The sequence below is a fragment of the Nuphar pumila genome, chromosome 6, assembly GCF_984573655.1.
Source record: "Nuphar pumila chromosome 6, dmNupPumi1.hap1.1, whole genome shotgun sequence".
Classification (NCBI taxonomy): Eukaryota; Viridiplantae; Streptophyta; class Magnoliopsida; order Nymphaeales; family Nymphaeaceae; genus Nuphar; species Nuphar pumila.
In genome coordinates, this window is record NC_143254.1 from 24,515,319 (window position 1) to 24,530,618 (window position 15,300).

The 15,300-nt window shown below is 35.2% G+C and overlaps 1 protein-coding gene and 1 long non-coding RNA gene across 4 annotated transcripts; both read left to right on the forward strand.

Annotated features, from left to right (window-relative positions):
* The first annotated feature begins 257 nt into the window (after nucleotides 1-257).
* On the forward strand, nucleotides 258-13,623 carry NF-YA7 (nuclear factor Y, subunit A7). 3 transcript variants are annotated; one of them, XM_090011366.1, is made up of 6 exons: nucleotides 258-299; nucleotides 3,325-3,438; nucleotides 8,192-8,331; nucleotides 9,971-10,042; nucleotides 10,169-10,333; nucleotides 12,903-13,623. In XM_090011366.1, exons 2-6 carry the CDS (start codon nucleotides 3,402-3,404, stop codon nucleotides 13,059-13,061), a joined length of 573 nt encoding a protein of 190 aa, XP_089867492.1. In that variant the 5' UTR covers nucleotides 258-299; nucleotides 3,325-3,401; the 3' UTR covers nucleotides 13,062-13,623. The 3 variants fall into 3 exon arrangements, with proteins under 3 accessions (XP_089867492.1, XP_089867493.1, XP_089867494.1); XM_090011367.1 differs by lacking the exon at nucleotides 258-299 and adding an exon at nucleotides 3,154-3,170; XM_090011368.1 differs by lacking the exon at nucleotides 258-299 and having other exon boundaries at nucleotides 3,419-3,438; nucleotides 8,187-8,331.
* On the forward strand, nucleotides 6,464-7,188 carry LOC149834381 (uncharacterized). The gene is made up of 2 exons (XR_016432530.1): nucleotides 6,464-6,598; nucleotides 6,793-7,188. It is a non-coding gene; the product is annotated as an uncharacterized LOC149834381 (long non-coding RNA).
* Nucleotides 13,624-15,300: the final 1,677 nt, after the last annotated feature.

Genomic DNA, 15,300 nt, shown 5'->3' on the forward strand with positions numbered 1-15,300 from the left:
ATCTTATGCTCGAATTTCTGTATTTTTTCTTTTATATATAATTTAGGAAATACCTTCACTGCCCTTATCTATTTCTAAAAGACATATAAAAATTCCTACCAACCAACTATGGTACAGTAGATGACACAAAAGGAATATTCGTGATTGACGATGTCAGAAAAATCATGTTCTTCACTTTTTATAGTATAGCATTTAACAAAAAAACTGGTAAAAAAAATAAAGGAAGATATAAAAGGAAGCAAATCCGTTTTGAAGTTCTAATCGCAGAGCCGCCTCAGTCCTCTCTCGTCAAACACGAGGTTAAAAAAAAACGCTCACTCTCTAAGGATTATGTGTTTTGAATATCTGAATTTAATCTTTGCATCCTTCGTGCAAGTGATTTTCTCCATTTTAACGTGCATGATTATTTGGTTTTCTTTTCTTTTTTCGTGGATTTATTGTGTTGCACTCGTTTCTCATTTGAGCTAATTCTCTTTTCTTATCCCCTTTTCGTTTCAATTTTTCAAATTTTAGAGGATAATCGACCTGGGGTTCGTCGATTATTGAAATTCAGCATAGTGTGTGTGTGTGTGTTTAAGTTTCAAGTTATCTCTTGTTGTTGGTTGTAATGGTGGAAGACGACTGGAGAATGGTGGGTCTTTGGTTTGCTAAATTAGGAAAGATGGGAATTGCTATTTTAGGGTTTTGTTGGGTTGGTTTTGAACTTTTGATCGAGTGTGGGGTGGTTTGTAGGTGAAAATTTGAGGGTCTCTGGGTTTTGGAGTTCATTGACTTATTGCATGTGTTTCATTTTCTCTATCTGAATTCAGAAATGCAGAGTTTTTCGATGCGTGGGTAGTTTGCTCTGCGAGCAATCTTCTTTGCATGGTACGAGGAAGGAGAATTCTTAGATTGATTGTGTTAGTAGAGAGTAATCAGTAGATTTGATTAAGCTGGCCTTGCATGCTGTAGGAAGAAATAGTTTAACATCAATAGCAATTGGATTTTGGAATGCATACGAGTAGATTTCGAGCCGATACTGGTTTTTTGAAGGGGGCACATTGTTAGTAGCTTCACTGCGGAATCTCCAGTTGGTAACATCCTTGCTAGGGAGAGCCTTCTTCCTATTTGATACTCGTGCTTTTATTATACTGCATTGGTTGCTTAAAATTATGCAGTTTGAAAAAAAAGAAGATCCTGGTTGGGCAGAAAGTAGGTCCCTGGAGTCCATCTGGATAATCTTCCAGTTGGTTAAGCTCTACCTATGATTTGATACAATTTGGTGATTTACATGTGAGTTAAGTTGGCTAATTGTTAGGTTCTATTGATCTCTGTCATGACTGTTTTAACCGTTAAGTTGTATAACTGATTTGTTTACTAAATGTCTAATGTATTATGAAGAAACTCGTGGGTTGTACACCCTTTGCCTTCTGGGTGTTGGTGTGAATGCTGTTACAAATGCTACTGCAAATGGTATCACTTCTTGAACATCAAGCTATTCCACAAGTAAAGCTCTAACGATCCTATGAAATTTATTTAGCTAGTGGATGGTTGGGCATGAAGGTACTGCTGAAGATGTTTTAAAAACATTCCATGTGCTCTTTCTGTTGCATGTCATGCTCGAGGTTTCAGGTCCTTGTCTGTGGATAATAGCTTGAAGGGTCTAGGACTAGGAAGATGAGACTAGTGAGTTTATGGAGGGAGCTAACAAGTGGCAAGATGAGCAACTATATGATAATGTCGCATTCAATAGTCAATGGGATTGGAATGGAGAAATAGGTGTCATTTTATATTGGATGAGGACAGCTCGTATTTATTTTCTATACAATTATGGAAACAAACTATTTATAAATGTAGAAATTACGAACTTGTGAAAGGCAATACATACCATTAACTCTGCAGAAAGTGTTGACATATAATTATCATAGTAATTTATAAGCAGAAAGGCAAATGAAATTTGGTATAAAATCCATAAATCAAACACATATATTTGCAATCTAATGTGTATCCTTCTTACAGCGAGTGGAAATTGTTTACCATATTTACCTAACTTGTTTTTTGAAATTAGACAGCCGAAAGGACCTTCAGTAATGTAAAGTGTCATTTTTTGATCTTTTGAAGAACTTATAGAATTTCGGTTGAATTCTTTCGTCTTACCATTAAACGTAGGTAATTTCTCCACATGTATGGCAATCCTAAAATCTTCGGATTGCTATTTTAGTTAATGGAAGTTTGATCACTTCATGCATGAAGTGCGTGTTTCTTTTGACCAGGGAACTTAGCAGATGGCTCATTTTTTTTTAAATGTAGCAGATGGCTAAGCTTTGAAAGCATTTGGTTTTCTTCTCTGTTATTGCTTACTTGGACTGGGCTTTGAAGGTTGTGGGAGAACATAATGAGCTGAATCTTGCTATTTTATGTTGAACCTATAAATTCAATAGTATGTTAGGGCGACAAAGATGAAACAATGGATCACAATCATATCCTTGCTTCACATGCCCGTGCACGCTCTGTGCAGAACTCATGTTTACATCAGTCTCACAAATCTCACTCTCTGAATTTCTCAATCAGGAAAATCTTTCAATACTTAAAAAAAGTTGTTCTGTTTGAAAAATCTTGACAGCTTAAGAAAGAAATTGAAATGTCAAAGATAGAGGAAAAATAAACAATAAAAAACCACATAAATCATGTTAAAATCATTATATATCGAAAAATGTGAGAAGTATTTATTGTGATTTCCACATTTCATGTGCTGATATTTGTGTTGTAGGTGGGTATTAGAATGTGAAGGTGGAGATTTCATTTTGGATGTTTCTTCTCTAAGTTTGTTTTATATTTGATGCAAACATTGGATTTTACTAGTTTATTGTCACTAAAAGAATATGAGTTGGAGCAAAAAATGAAAATGGTTTGTGTTATTTCTCCCCTCTAGTTGTTGTGATGGTGTTGATTGTATGTGCCTATGTGGTCATATGCAAGTTGAAATTCTTGATAATGAAAAGAGATTTGTTTCTTTATGAAAATGGTTGTGTTATTTCTCCCCTCTAGTTGCTGTGATGGTGTTGATTGTATGTGCCTATGTCGTCATATGCAAGTTGAAATTCTTGATAATGAAAAGAGATTTGTTTCTTTGGTTAGTTTACAAGATTGATGATTCTTCTCATCTTGATGACCTTGGTATGCTGTGTCAGGCAAGTTTTTTCTTGTAGTCTGTGAACGTTTAGATGTCTAGTTTATGCATTACAAGCTACATTGAATGAGTTATTGATAGGTTATTTTTTCTAGTATTAGATCTCCAGGTGGAAGCTCAAGCGAAATTGTTTTAACTTTCTATTTTCATTTCAGATTTTGCATGTCAGTATCTTGGATTTCTTTTCCATCCAGCTGTATTTTGGCTTGCAAGGAAAGATTGAGCAATTATCATGGCATCCTCAGTGCATGATCCATCTTCTCAATGTGGTATGTTTCAAAAATGACTTTCATTTCCCTCTTGTAAAGATTATCCTATCCATTATAAGATTCATATATTACCCTTTTCAGTTGAATGTGGAAGCTTAAATAGAGGAATTAGACGTAAGAAGTTAGCCTTTTACTTCCCAAAACTAGATAAGTTTTTTGCTTAATAGATGTGGAGTGCGCTTGGTCAGCAGGTGTAGAGCATCTTAGCAATTAGGTTTTACTGTATCAAACTGGATTTGATTCAACTTGTCCACGACCAATCAATCAGTAAGTTCTAATAGATTTTAAAACAGAGCAGGTAATGCCACTGAACTGCAGGAAACATATTTTCCTGCTCCTGGTACAAAACTGAAACCAAAGCATCAACAGCTAAATGATGTGGAGTGCACTTTGTCAGCAACTTTACTTCCCTCTTGTCCATTGTAACATGCTTAATGATCATAAAACTTTCTTTATGGTAATACGGATGACATCTTTTAGTTACATGTAACTATAGAATAAGTGGACTGTAAAACATGCATGTTAGCAAGAAGAGATGGAAGCCATATGATCTCACAAAAGAATGAACACCCTGGTGATGTATCCACCTTCAATTGGTCTTCCAGATGGCTTCCCACCACATGTTTTTAAATGGTTTTGGAAGAACTGCAAAGGAAATCTCTTAGAACCAGGGTTACATGAAGCGCGCTTCCCCGAAGTGCGTTTTGTAAGCATGAAACGTGGCGCTTCCGAAACGTGCTTGAAAGCGCAAAAAAAATTGGGAAGCACACTTTCCATTTAGGGAAAGCTCACTTACCCTTATTTTTTTATTTTTTTGTATTTTTTTTTACTTTTTTCGCTTCCCCCTCGCTTCATATGACGCTTCCTAGTTCGCTTCCGGTTTGCTTCCTAGGTTGCTTCCAAGACGATTCCTGGTTCGCTTCCTAGGTTGCTTCCAAGACGATTCCTGGTTCGCTTCTAAGTCATCCCACACTTCATGCTTCTTAAAATTTTGGAAGTGCCTCGCTTCCGCTTCTCCGACTGGCAATTCAATTGTAAGCTCCTTATTGTCTGTTTGGAAACTGGCAGTTGGAAGGAGTTTTTATGCATTTGGAAAAGTGGTTATTATGAAATCTACTCTTTAGTGTAAATACAAAGGGGAGTCAGTCTCACTTCCTCTCTAAATGCATAAATATAAACTCCCATCGCAGCTACCAGTTTCCAAGCATCCACCACCAAGGTAGTTTGACCATGTTTTTACCAATTTCTTATACTCCTTGTACCTAGAGAGGATGACACTGAGGATATATTAATAGATTCAGACCAATCTCCTTGCTGTATTATCCTAATAAAATTGTTGCAAATGTTTTAGCACTCAGATTGTAACCAATCATAAGAAATGTTATTTCTCATTTACAATGCCCTTTTATCGCTTGTAGAAGGATCCAAGAATGTGGCCTCATTTCCAATGAGACAATCCATTCTATTCAATCATCTAAACTCCCACGCGTCTTACTTAAAGTGGATCTGGTTAAAGCTTTTGATTCCACAAGATGAGATTCTTTGTTGTGCGGATCATATGGATTTTGTGAAATGTGGATTAGGAAACTTGTTATAATGGCTTCTTTGGCGGTCAATATGAACAGATCTTTTGGGAAGTACTTTTAGTGAATGGGCTTAGATTGGATGCCCCTTATTATCTCTCCTCTTCAACATAGTAAGCAGGGAATCGGTGACTCTTTTTTGAAAAGCAACAGAGACAGGATTCCTTTCTATGATCAACTTGCTGGGCATCCAGCCCCTCAAAATACTTCAGTTTTCTCATCTTGGGGTTGAGCTCAATTGCTTATATGAGTAGGACATGGCTGATTTTAAAGTCTTGGTGTTGGGTCTTGCAATTAATATGGAGAAGTTGGCCTTATTGTGTTTTAATGTTTATGGGGTATGTTGAGGAGAACATTTTTAGTTGTAAGAGGGGTGATTTGCCTCTAAATTATTTGGAGATTTCTCTTATGGACAATTGTTCAAGGGCATCACAATGGGCCATAGTGGCAGAATGCATGTTCAAGAGCCTTCATCCTTGGACTGTGAGGTACTTGACTTTGGCTGGTAAAGCCACCCCGGTTAAGCACGTATGTGCTAGCATGTCCTCATATGCTCATACTTAATATCTATCTTCAAGGTTTGGAAAAAGACTAGCGGCTAACAAAATTAATGAGGAACCTTTTATGGAGGGAGTTGATAATTCATGAAGATGTGTTCTAGTAAATTGGAACCTGGTCATGATGCCTATTCAAGCTGGAGGTTGGGAATTATAAGACTAATCCCAATGATTTAAAGCGTTATTAGCCAAGTGGCAGTGGCCCTTATGTGTTGAAGATAGGGCGGGGCTATGTCACCTGGGTATGGGTGCGGGTACGGGTACCGAGGGTACGACATGGCAATTCCAAAACATGTGGGTACAGGGGATACAACTATATATATATATATATATATCAGATAAATACAAAATAAATTCAAAATAAACTAAATATAATCTAAATATATATGCTATATCTAAAATGTATATTATATACTAAAAATATAAAGCTATAAACATGTATGGAGGGCTATAAACATGTATGAAAATATAATTATAAATTATAAATTATAAATTGAATACAAACATGTATGGAGGGTAAAATGTCATGTCCCCTTGTCGACACGATGGGGACATGCGTGTAAACGTAGGTACGGAGGGCAAAATGGAGTGTCCGTGTGACAGAGGGCGGGGGTTAGTTTAATTAAAAATATATGGGTTACATAGCTGGCTGTGGAACTGTACCTATTCCAATGAATGAAAAGAAGCTTGGGAGTTTGGAGGGTTTGGATATTGTTCTCTTATGATTTTAAACTTGTTATGGTGAAATTAGGGTCTAGAAATGAGCTGTTTTTTCTTTTTTGAAAAATAGATGGTGTGGAAAGGGAATATTCACTGAAAGGTTTCCAGCATTATTCAGAATTGCAAGGTTGCTGGCCTACTATGTCAACTGTTGTTGGAATCAAAGGGAAGGATGGACAGATGGACTACTTGTTTAGGAGAAAATTCAAGGATGCAAATTTGAGAGATTATCCGTATGAAATCAGTTTCAGACTATAAACCGACTGAGGAGGTGGACAAAATATGGTGGCTACGGGTCTGGTATGTTTTCATTTCATCGTTTTACAGGGTTTTGTTAGATCCAAGCACTGCCCCACTCCTGAAGGTCATTTGTGGCCCAGGCCATTCACCGTAGGCCACTAAATTTCTGTTGCTCTTGTCTTTGGACAAAGCACCAGCTAGATAATTTGGAAAAAGGGAGATCAGTTAGCCAGAAAGTGTATTATGTATTGCAGGACAGAAGAATCTGTTGAACATCTTTTCTGGCCCTGCAGTATGTTTCAAAATTGACTAGAATGAGCTGGCAGAAAGGTGAACATGTGATCAGAATCATGGTATAGACTACTTGGACCAACCTCTATTAAGAGAAGTAAGCGATGGACCTTGATGTGGAGACGGTGGTTGCTCACTGCAAGGTGGCTATGTGGACTAAGAGAAATAGTAAAATTTTTAAGGACCACTCATCCTATTTGTCTGCTATTTTTTCTTAATCTGGATTCGTTTCTTTTCTGTGCTGTGACTTCTCAAGGATTGGTGTAATTCTCCTAGATATTGTTGTATTTAATCTATACAGGGGTGACAGCTTCTCATCTTTGTTATCGCTAATAAATAATTTTCTTTTGAGGAAAAAATGTCTTATTTGTGAATGACCAAGCCAAAAAAGAGAAATTGGCAATGAACTGCAATCTAGTGTATTATTATCATCCCTAACTGTCACTAGTAAATGCAACAGCTCCAAAAGTTAAAGAGGATTAGTTAAGATTGAATAGGTTGGTCTTATGTAGTGATGGGTTGTAAAGAATAATGTTCGTATGCATAACCTTAAAAAATATTCTGGAGCGGGCTAACAACATGAATGTCATTCAGACAGTAATGTTTAGGTATGTGAGAGAGCTCACAAGCTAGCAAAATTTGTGGGATCACTGATCACTTGGACCTACTATAACTAGAATAAATTTCTGCGTGAAATTGCTCAATGTAGTTAAAGTCAACGACTATGAGTGCAAGTGGATCAGATACAAGCTGGATTTTTCTAGATCCAAAACCAAATCTGAAATACAAATAGTAAATTTGAATCCGAGTAACATCCAATGTGTGGTAGGGTTGCATATGGTTCCAGAATATATGTAGTAATACAGGAACCATAAAAAAAAGATAACAAAGGCTTTTTACATGTAAAAAACATGTAATTAAATCAGAGTTTGATCCGAATTTGAATCAGGTTGGATCTAAAATAATGAGCTGAAATTGCTGAATCCAATCTGAATATGTGTGTGATCTCTTTGCACGCCTATTGATGACATTGTTGTTGTAAGATGTGTCAAGGGGCACTCCTTGAGCAATTCCGCACGGTGAACATTTTGCTGTTTGAGGACAAGGCATTGAAACACCTCATATTTTTAAGTTTGATTCATGTTACATATGTTTCTTGTATATTCAAAGTTAGAGAAAGTTGTTCACCAGTTCTTGTTTTGGGTATTTGGTGTTTTGAAAACCATGGCAGTATTGGGTATTTGGTGTTTTGAAAACCAAAATTTATTCGTTTTGTCAATACTTATTTTTCATAAATGCTAATAGATTAATAGAGCATTGCTGATGTGCTCTGTACTGTTTGTGATTACTGTCAAAGCTCAGATAATGTGGAGACAGATGAACAACAAAAGCAAGCTCACCTGCAGATGCAACCTCAATCTCCTGGGATTTACCATCATGGCATCACTGTGCCATCTGTCGAGTACATGATGCCTCGCTTACTAGATATTGGTTATGCCATGGTATTTTTTTCTTGCATTGAATGTCATTTGAAAGAATTTTTTCTGAATACTGAAATTTCTCATTCTGCTTTATCATATATTTTGCAGCTTGTTCTCCATATGTTTGAATATTGTAATCCAACATTAAAATCTACATTTACTTAATCCATTTTCTAACCTGAACTTGTTAAGTGGGTTGTGTGGATTAATGATGCCTGTTTGGAGTTTTTTTTTTGGCACAAGCTAGGGATGGCCGCATGGGATTTGGACCTGAGACTCTTGGTTATATAGTACAACTTAGCCATCCATATATCTCATTTGATCCCACTTTTTTGAGTTTGTTTGTTAAAGAATGGAAACAAGAAAACAATGGTTAGAATTGTTTTGGAGAATTGAATGAAATGAAATCTGCTTACCATCTTTAACTCTTTGATTATGTGAAAGTGCATGCAATATTTTTCAAAGGCCTATCTGCAGACTGCAGTTATTAATTTCCTTTTAACTCTTTATTGAGAATGTCACCATAATACAAATGAAAAATATAAAGCAACTTTTATTGTAAAGTAGCATAAGAGTATATGCATCTAGGAGATGATCATAAATGGATAAATGGAAACTATTGTATTTGATAAGTTACTAGATCTCCAAAACTCAATGAGCAATTACTATGTTACTTTCATTAGAATTCAGTTGATTTTTACTGCTTGATGTGTTTGGTCCTTCACCCAGGGCTGGCTGTCCACTTTGATATTTGAGGCCACCGACTAGGGCCTCAAATGAAAAAAAAAATATAACGCTTATATTTCACATGCTGAGGGCCTCCAATGAAACATTGCACATGCATGTGCCTCATGCTGAGGGCCTTCAATGAAAAAAGAAATATGGAGAAATATGGGCCTCCAATAAAATATGCCTAGGGCCTCAACTTCTCTTGAGCTGCCCCTGCCTTCACCAACCTCACAAGCATAATCACCCACCTTAGTTGAATATTGTCACTTGATTTCTTATGCTTGCTAAATAAGCAAAAATAAAACATCACATAGTTGTATGTTTGCTTCACTCTTTTTCATTTTGAAAAATTGGACACAAATTGGCAAATGTTTCCATGGACACAAATTAGGAGAGTTCAGCATAAAAAAAAGTTCTTGCAGAACCTATAGATCTTTATACTATGTAACATGCTGCTTGTATAGAGGGCTGAAGCACCCGTGTTGGCACAGTGCAACATGGGTGCAACAGCCAACAAGGCTGGACATGGTCATACTGTACAGTGTCCATGTATGTGTGTTATAGGTGCTGTCGGTCATGACAGTTATTTTCTTGGTTCTGTCTCTGACTGGTGATTACACTGTAATGCATTATTTCCCTTTTTCATTCTAATAAGCTGTCATATTAAATATATTTGTTGGACTTGTAATTCTTTATGCTATTCTTTCTGGAATGTTTTAATTTAACATGTTTTAGATTTAAATTTAATGCATGTTCAAGTTTTTTCAGAACGCTGATCTAGTTCTTAAATGTTAAATATGCATTAGTGTGTTACAGAAGGCTTTAGTTTAGCATGCGTTATTCCAAGTGTTTCATAAAAGTGATCTGGTTAATATTTGGTCCATTCAGTAAGCCATTTTATCCTAATAAAATTTATCAAAAATGTGCCCAGGGTCAAGCTGCATACCCATGTCCAGATCCGTTATATGGAAGTTATGTTGCAGCATACGGTGCTCAAGCTATGGTATGTGGATCTTGTTTCTATAGGCTTTCTATTTCATATAAAATCTCTACATACTTGTAGTTTATCTGGAAATATTAGATGCTATTTTAGACTGATGCTTCTTTTGTTATTACTGGTTCTATTCAGATCCATCCGCACATGATAGGAATTCATCAGGCAGGATTACCTTTACCAACTGATGCTGTTGAAGAGCCTGTCTATGTCAACGCCAAGCAGTATCATGGAATCTTGAGGCGTCGTCAATCACGCGCAAAAGCTGAATCAGAGAATAAATTGATCAAGTCCCGGAAGGTAATAGTGATAATTAGTTTTCTATTGCTTTGTATTTTTTCCTGTTGCATGGTAATCTTCAGCTAGCTATAACTGATTTCATCTTCACCAACAACTTTTCCTGATAAAGTCCAATTTTTTAATATTCTTTTCCAGTAGAAGTTTGGACATGACATTCATTCTTTATGGAGTACCATTCACTGTTGAGGTGATCAGAGACCGGAGACATGTATATAACCTGACATAACCACAATAACATTATCATTTTTCAGGATAAAGAAATTTGTCCACTTTGTAGCGAGTTTAAACAAATACTAAGATGCATTCACACACTTACTGAATCTCAGTTATACTGAGAAATTTTGGTCTCTTTATGGTGACTTTAAGCAGACAACAAGATGCATTCTTGCACTTGTTGAGTATCAATGATATTATGTAAATATTTTGATCTTAAAGATATTTGAAAAAAGCTGAAAAATGACAAATATTGTGATATTTTAAAAAACTTCAAAATAAAAATGTTGGTTTAAAAGAACTCCAAAATGAAAATATTATTGTACTTGGTAACTTATTCCAAGAAATGAACATATTTTGCAATTAAAAAAATATCTAATTTTTTCTAAGAAAACTACTTAAATTTTCTTGGAAAACCCTCTTTGAGGTACTGTCATGACTGATATTGATAACTATTACACACATACACATGAATATAATAAAAAGGAGTGCATGAAACGAGCAATTTAATGTTTTCACTAAAAGTCAATTAGAAACTTATTTTATTTTGAAATTCTTTGTTTGGTAATTCATCTTAAAAATTAAGATATACTTTCAAAACTAAATCATCAAAATGTTGTAAAATTTAGATGAAGGCTATAATGCAAGCCATAAATACAACAGGGTAAAGTTAATATTGCAAAGAAGCACCTGTAGCTGCTATTTTGGACAACTGTTAAGTGCAGGATATTCCATGAATAATGGTGTCCAGAAATTCTCCTAGGAGGAGTGGGTGGTGATGTCTGTTTTTCTGTGTGTTGAATATAGGCACAGCTGACTGGTGGGGCAGTCTTCGACTTTGGTAATCATGGTGGGAGCTGAATTTTTATTACATCGATGGTTATATATATATATATATATATATGTATATATATATAGTGATAATGTTTGCTACCTTCATGGGTAAGGAACCCTCCAGTGAAAGGCTCCAATTTTTTAAATTTTTTATTTTTTTGCACATCTAACCTTCCAGGTGTGATTTGCATGTTTGGATTAGTAGAATCTGGCCCTTGAATCATGTTTTCTGGCAGGTATGTTGTATTTTCCGTGGTTTGAAAAAATCAATGTACTGAATTTTCAACTCCCAAAAAATCATATTTTTCATCGAACAAACATGAACCAAGGGTTGATTCCAACTATTTTGACCATGCTAAACAAATCCATAAGGTCAGATTTGGTCAAAACAACCTCCTCTTACAAGTTCCAACTAGGGGATTCCTTATAGCAAACATTCTTCCATATATATATATATATTTGGTGCTATTGAAGGCACAAAAATATTTAGCATAGATCACATTCTTTTCATGTTTTTGGGATGTTTTTTGTAAATCGGACCTTATGGATGTGATTTACAAGATTTTTTTAGTTGGAAATGGGTTTTGAATAATGTGATTGTGGCATGTAAGCTGTTTTCTTAAGGGCTTCAAAAACTAACGGCCCACAATGCACTAAAATTTCACGACTTAGAAAATCATATTTTTGGATTGAAATGGCTCGATCCAACACTTGATCCTTAGCAAACAAACCATGCTGAACACATCTATGTGGTCAAATTGAGTCTTTAAAGCTTGAACCTATGATTTCCTGCTCAATAGTTTCCTGCCTTCAATAGCACCAAATATTAACCATATATATATATATATATATATGTGTGTGTGTGTGTGTGTGTGTGTGTGTGTGTGTGTGGACCGTATCATTTTTTGATGTGCAAATCAAACCCACGAGTGTGGTCTCTATAGTTTTATTTAGTGGTGAACATCTATTAGATGAGGAATTTCTTATGTTAAGGCAGGTTTTCAAAAGAATCTAAAACTGAACTGTCCCTATTGCACTATAACTTTGCAATAAAAAATCTAGTTTTTCCATCAAAACAGTTCGATTCAAAGCAGTTTTTTTAGTAAAAGAATGATGCTAAATGCATCTATACAGCCTCAAATTAATCAAAAAACACCTGCAGCTATGAGTTTTAGAACTGGTCCATCTCGAGTTCATACTCAAATTAGGGAGGACAGAAAGATCTCTCTCTCTCTCTCTTATTCATCAATTAATACAATAATCTGTTGTATTCATTATCATCTACCTTTTTTTTCCTCTAGATGCATTTTAGTAGTTCCATGATCTACTGCACTTCCAATTATGACATGTTAAGCAGAGTTTTCCATTTTGTTTTCTGTGGAAAACTGTTGCATACTTGTTTCTTGATGTTATTGATCCGAATTCTGTTGGCATTACAGTTGAAAGTTACAGTAGCATAAGTTTTATCATTTCTTTCCCTGCGAGCTTCTGCTAATTTGCAATTTTCAAATCTATATTGCAGCCTTATCTCCATGAATCTAGACACTTGCATGCTGTAAGAAGAGCTCGGGGATGCGGGGGCCGATTTCTTAATGCAAAGACAGATGAAGTTCATAAAAAGGAAGCATCTGAGGGGACCAAATCTCAACCTGTTAACGCATCCAATTCAAATAGCTCTTAAGTTGGGGAAAGAGAAAGCTTGATGTGCATAGTCATCCATGATTCCATGTCATACGCTTGGCAAAACCATAATATTTGCAGAATGTTAGATGAAAATATCTCTGTAGATCAATGGTTTAAGCAATAGCCTTCTTTGGAGTTGGACGCCAACCTGAAGTTTCTTGGATTGTAGGCAAGTTCCCTATCTCGCCTATTTTTCTCAGTTTCTTTTGTGTAGGCAACTTTAATGTGGATGAGAGTGTGAGTTAAGAGGTTGTTATTTCCTAAATTGTCAAAAGGAATGTGCCTCATTTACGTCCCTGGAAGGTGACGAATATGAAGTATTACCAGAGGAAATCCTTGTTTGTGCTAGAAATTCAGGTCTAGTTTATAATGTCTCAGAAAAAAATGGCTACTGTGAATTTGTCATGACCTTTATTGATGCTGACATGAGATGAACTCGGAGCAGTGTATTCTTACTTCCGTATTTTGTTTATTACCTGTGTTGGATTCAGGTTGGATATCCAATTATAACCAATCCATTTGCAGCCTAATTGATATAGATCAGTTTGGTTGCGCCCAAATTCATTCTCCAACAATTTTTTCCCTTACAAATTTCTAGTTTAGAGTCTAGTTATATAGTGAGCATATAACAATGGAAAGATGGAAGGAAAGAGTTTGGACAAATTTCCATCCTATGCTAAGAAAATGCACTGGCAGGACTATGGAAAATCATTTACAGCTACTTCCAATACATTTTACTCTTATTATTAAGCTGGGAGTAAACGATCACTAATCAAAATTTTAAATTTTCCTCTTTTTTTTTTAATAGGAAAGCTGGGGTTTGGTGGACTCCTACCGGTTTATTATGATGCAAAATTTATAGTAAAAACATCTGACGAGTGCCAATCAGGGGATGATCCTTTCAAATTCTAGCCATCCTCGATCTAGCCAATTTGGCAGAGCAGATCAGGTGATCTGTCAAATCACCTTAAAAGAGTGATTTGACATTTTTGCCGTCCATTGCTTCATCCCACAAGGAACTCATGGCCTTATACATTGTGGCGGGTGAGGATGCCAAATCACTTTTCAGATCATTTCATCTATGAAACCATACCAAACGTATAAGAAACACATTTCAATTACTTAAAACACACATACCAACTTATATAAAACTATATTTCTATTGCTGATATGATCCAGATGTTTGGTTTTATAGAAATAGACTCTTGAATCATCCAATTAAGATGTATAAGAAAAGATCTTTTAAAACTTGAAAGTCAAGGAGCTTGAATTTTCATAAATATTCAAGCATAAAAAATTGCATTTCTTGATCTGATTATGATAATCTAACAATCTATCCCTAGCAAATTGGCTATGCCTAATGCATTTGCACGACTAGATTTGCAAAAAAAAAACTATGAAAATCTTGATTATTTCGGTATATATATATATATATCAAACTTTTAGTAATTTCAAGGGCCATTAAATGCTTCCATCTAATTTCTCATTTAAAAAATTATATTTTTTGCAATTTTATCCTGATTTTAATAATCATTTTCAAGTTTCAACACCTTTTTTGTAAAAAAAGTAAAGTTGCATGCATAAATAAAAAATAAAATACTCAAGTCACTGGCCTGAAAATATAGCACGCCCGAAACTCTTTTATAGAAACAAGAAAAATTATAACACCTTTCTGCAGCCTTCCTATAAATATGAAAAATATGGACAGAAATTCACAAGCAATTTTTCTGCAATTTAATTGGAATCTCATAGCAATTTTCATGCATTAACGAACTTTCCACAAAATCCAAAAAGTCACAGGCAGCCAGAACAGTCAAACAGTAAATATTATGAGCATTATGCATTGCAAAGTAAGAATTGAAACTCAGAACCTTGTTTTGTAATTTCGTAAAGTCAGATAGCCATTTTGCAAATATGAAAACAGTAAACAGCTTTCTGAAAATAAAGAAATTATAGCACTCTTTCTGAAATTTTGCAGAAAATAGTTCTTTTCTGAAAATAAAAAAATTCTGACAGCCTTTCAAAAAATGTTAAGAGTTCTGGGCGCTTGAAATTCTTCAAGATATGGAACCTTTTAGTAAAAAAAACAGAGTCAACATCCTATTTGTAAAAAGCCCTTTTAGAACCACCCCTTTTGAGTTATACAAGAGCCAAGCTATTTATATGCAATTTTTCCACTTTAAACCCTGTTTTTGAAAACTAACCCATAAAATAAAACAAAAAGCCTTTTTTTCTTC

Excerpts from the sequence above, each read along its gene's own strand:
- NF-YA7 (XM_090011366.1), top strand. The coding sequence starts at position 3,402 with ATGGCATCCTCAGTGCATGATCCATCTTCTCAATGTG. Across the intron at positions 3,439-8,191 it reads TGATCCATCTTCTCAATGTG|ATAATGTGGAGACAGATGAA; the intron begins GTATGTTTCAAA and ends GTCAAAGCTCAG. Across the intron at positions 10,043-10,168 it reads CATACGGTGCTCAAGCTATG|ATCCATCCGCACATGATAGG; the intron begins GTATGTGGATCT and ends GGTTCTATTCAG.